Source organism: Dendrobium catenatum, unplaced genomic scaffold (assembly GCF_001605985.2).
Source record: "Dendrobium catenatum unplaced genomic scaffold, ASM160598v2 fragScaff_scaffold_407, whole genome shotgun sequence".
NCBI lineage: Eukaryota > Viridiplantae > Streptophyta > Magnoliopsida > Asparagales > Orchidaceae > Dendrobium > Dendrobium catenatum.
In genome coordinates, this window is record NW_021318869.1 from 693,801 (window position 1) to 697,692 (window position 3,892).

At 39.1% G+C, this 3,892-nt stretch overlaps 1 protein-coding gene across 3 annotated transcripts; it reads right to left on the reverse strand.

Moving 5' to 3' along the window:
• Nucleotides 1-209: 209 nt before the first annotated feature.
• LOC110104500 (pentatricopeptide repeat-containing protein At3g09040, mitochondrial) lies at nucleotides 210-3,681 on the reverse strand. Of its 3 annotated transcripts, none has more exons than XM_028694147.1 (2): nucleotides 2,873-3,681; nucleotides 210-2,782 (listed from the first exon to the last, which is right to left on the reverse strand). In XM_028694147.1, exons 1-2 carry the CDS (start codon nucleotides 3,082-3,084, stop codon nucleotides 712-714), a joined length of 2,283 nt encoding a protein of 760 aa, XP_028549980.1. In that variant the 5' UTR covers nucleotides 3,085-3,681; the 3' UTR covers nucleotides 210-711. The 3 variants fall into 3 exon arrangements, with proteins under 3 accessions (XP_028549980.1, XP_020689310.2, XP_028549981.1); XM_020833651.2 differs by having other exon boundaries at nucleotides 210-2,309; nucleotides 2,373-3,681; XM_028694148.1 differs by having other exon boundaries at nucleotides 561-2,782; nucleotides 2,850-2,985.
• Nucleotides 3,682-3,892: the final 211 nt, after the last annotated feature.

A 3,892-nucleotide genomic window follows, 5' to 3' on the forward strand; every position in this document is an offset into this window, starting at 1 on the left:
CCTTGGCAGCCCTCACGTCGGACGTTATTTGTCTTCGTCAGCTTCTAAATGATTTTGGCATACCTCAAAATCATCCTACAGATATGTATTGCGATAATATTTCTTCCATAGCTCTAGCCAACAATCCTGTCTTCCATGCACGTATAAAACACATAGAAATTGATCAAAAATTTATCAAGGATCACATTCACAACAAGAACATTCGACTATTACCCATCACAACTGTAGATCAAGTGGCTAATATCTTCACCAAAGTTTTGTCTACACCAAGATTTCTCTACCTACGACACAAACTGACGGTCATCCAAGACCCATGAGTTTACAGGGGCGTATAAGTGCAGTAAAATATATAAATTACTTTGCACACTTATGTTAATGTATGACGTGGCTGCCATCTATTGGCTCATATGTATAGAGCTGTATAAGTTTCCTTATATATACTTACTGCTTGGCTGTAATAGATAATTCAATCTAACCAAAATCCTCTTCGTATCCATCTTTTTGTTTCTTGTTCAGCTCCGGTTCTTCAATAGTGCTAAAGAAAAAAGTGAAATGATACCTTTTGGAGACACAATAACGGGGAAATGCTTCTTCAATGAAACTTGCAAGCGGTATGGCTACAAAACAGTGGTATTTGGAAAATTGGAAAGTGCAAGCTAACATTTTAGACAATCAAACAAAATGATGACATGCAAATTCTTTTGTATATTCCTAAGCTATCCAGCTATAACCAGGAATTTTTTTCATGAATTCTTGTTTCATTTTGCCCTTCACCTCAAGGGAATGGTCCCACATGGAATTTGATGAAAAAAGATTTGAAAGCATCACATAACTCGATGTGTCATTTGGTTCAGATCTATAAATAATTTCAGCTATCCGTCCACCATTCTTGACATCCCCATGCTTATTACAGGCACCAAGTAGGGTCCTCCACAAAGAGGTCTTCAAAGGAAATGGTGCATTGTTGATCAAATCCTCTGCTTTCTCCACAAGCCCTACCCGCCCAAGAAGATCAACCATGCAGGCATAATGATTCATTGTTTTCTCTAACCCATAATCTGTAATAGACTCAAAATATTCCCATCCTTCTTTCACCAATCCAAAATGGCTACATGCAGAAAGAATCTCAACAAAGGTTATTCCATCAGGCATAACACCACTTTCTTTCATTACCTCAAACAGGTGAAGGGCATTCAGAACAAGCCCATGTTGTGAAAACCCAGAAATCATTGCTGTATAGGATATCACATTATGTTCTTTCATTTCATTGAAGAACTGTCTGGCATCCTTGATGCTCCCACATTTGCAATACATATCAATAATGGCCACACCAACCTTCAATTTGGAATCATATCCAGTTTTAACACAGTTCTCATGGATATATCTTCCCATGTCAATTGAAGTCAAGCTTGAACAAGCAGAAAGGCAGCTAGAAAAGATTGATTCATCAATATTTGAAGGCCCTTCCTTGTACTGCAAGAAGGTTTTCAGAGCTTTTTCCCCAAGTCCATGTTGAGCATAGGATGCTATCATGATGTTCCAACAAACAATGTCCTTCTCCAGTAAATTCAAAAAAATTAGAGATGCATCATCCATGCAGCCATGCTTTGCATACATTCCAAGCAAAGCAGATTCCACAAACGCGTGTAAACAAAAGCCCATCTTTATGGTAAAGCCGTGAATTTGCTTTCCTTGGCATGTTTCTGGAAGTCCAGAGCAAGCTTGTAGAGCAGCAACAATGGTGTACTCATTTGGTTTTGCGGAACCTAAAGGCAGCATCATACGATATAATTCAAAAGCTTCATCATATCTCTCAGATTCAACATAGCCATGCATTAGGCTAGTCCATGAGAACTCATTAGGCACTTCAATATCCATGAACATCTTAAAAGCCTCATCAATAGCCCTGAAATTTAAGTACATCTCCATAAGATTGTTCCCCATAATAAGATCTTGCGTTCCAATTGTTTTCACAATGCGGCAGTGAATAACTCTGGCTTCTTCAAGCATATCGAGACTAGCAAAAGCTCTAAGCATAGAAGATAAGGTAGAATGATCAAAAACCATTCCAAGCTTCCCCATCACCAGTGCCATATCAACTGCAGCAACAAAGTCTGAATCACAAACAAAACCTTGAATCATTGTACTATAGATTACTCCATTCTTCTCTGCCGTGCCAACAAAGCTTCCATATGCATCACGGGTCATTCCAAAACTAACATACATGTCAATCAAAGCACACCCAATGAATGAGTCCAGCACAAACCCAGACTTCAGTAAGCAAGAATGCAACTGCAAACCAAGTTCAACTGCTCCCAAATCAGAGCAGAGATTAAATAAGGTAGCAAACATAAAGTGGTCTAGATTATAACCTTCTGAAACAAAATCAAGATACAAATCAAGAGCTTGCTCAGCCTCTCCACTTTGCTGCAGACCTGCTATTAACGCACACCACACAACATGGTCGCGCTCTTCCATTTCATAAAACAAGCTGCAAGCATCAGTCAGCTCCGAAAATTTTGCAAAAGCATCTATAAGAGCGCAACCCACAAAACAATCATTTTCAAAACCAATCTTAATAACTCGAGCGTGGATAACTTTCACAAAACTAATGTCAAAATTTCCGGCTCCATGCTTAATAAGAATGGTGTAAGTAAAACAATTAGGTGCAGTACAAGAAAGCAGCATTTGGTGAAACAACTTAACAGCTTCTTGAGGCTTAGAATGACGCGAATATCCATCAATGAATGAGTTCCACAAAGCTTGGCATTTAACAGTAGTTCTGTCAAAGAAAAGTTGAGCTTCCTTCATGTAACCATACTTGCAGTACATATCAAGAATGGACGTACCGCAAAATGAATTGGCTTCAAACCCGGCTTTGATTGCTAGGCCATGAAGGAGCTTGCCAATGGCGGGTTCACCTGCAAGGCGGGATGCTTTGAGAGCAAGCGATAAGCCATACTCGTTAGGCCGCAGACCCGAGTCGCACATCCGACGAAATTCGCGCAGCCCAAGATCCGCATGCCCGCTTTTGATGTACGACGATATCGTGCGCGTCCACGAAACAAGTTTTGGATCAGGCATTTGGTCGAGCAGGTGGTAGGCATGGTCACAGTCCTTTTGGAAGGCGTCCTTCTGGATGTTGTTGAACCAATTTAACCCTAATAGATCGCACCAACCTTCTGAGTTCGGATCGGACCAAGCTTCTGAGTTCGGCTATATATGCACGTAACCAACCCCATTAGTATAGCAGTGAGCATCTAATTAGTTTTGAGTGGGGAAAGACCCTGGTGTTGCTCGGCTTTGTTAGGTTTCGCCGTCGACGATCTTCTAGCCCGAGGAGCTCGGCACTCAGATCTATGGTGTTTCTCCATCTTGAATCCTTTTCTCTTTCCTAGGTTTGAATTTCCTAAACTCAGTTTTTTTACCTGGTTCTAAAAGCATTTTCTTCAAAATTTTCGGCTTATACCGTTTTCTCTTTTCTTGGGCTTAATTGCATTTTTTTCCTTTTTTATCTGGTTATATTCTGTTTTTCATCTCAAGGGACTATGAAGAAATGTTTGATGGAGATGATCACGGTATTTTGATGATCGTTGCCCAGCTTTAAGCTGCTGGTAGCTCATCAATTTAAATTTTGCCATGAATTGATTTTATGCCTTACTCATCTGAGTCCCGTTTCATTTTTTCTATATTTCGTTTTTTTTTTCTGGAGAATTAGATCACTCATTTAACATAAATAAATTAAAAAATGGAATACACTTCTGCATTCTATTTTTATTGACTATAATATGACTTCTTATTAATTTAACAATATTAATTCTGATGGGTTTAAATTTAGGCTTCATTTGGGACAGTTTTCTTAATGTTTTTTAATATCACAATTATAAATTTT

What these genes read in the sequence shown, in the direction of transcription:
- LOC110104500 (XM_020833651.2), bottom strand. Translation starts at nt 3,084, where the DNA reads ATGCCTGATCCAAAACTTGTTTCGTGGACGCGCACGATATCGTCGTAC. An exon ending in TCTTGATTTTGTTTCAGAAG is followed by an intron (nt 2,310 to 2,372) that starts GTTATAATCTAG and finishes ATTTGGGAGCAG; the next exon opens with TTGAACTTGGTTTGCAGTTG.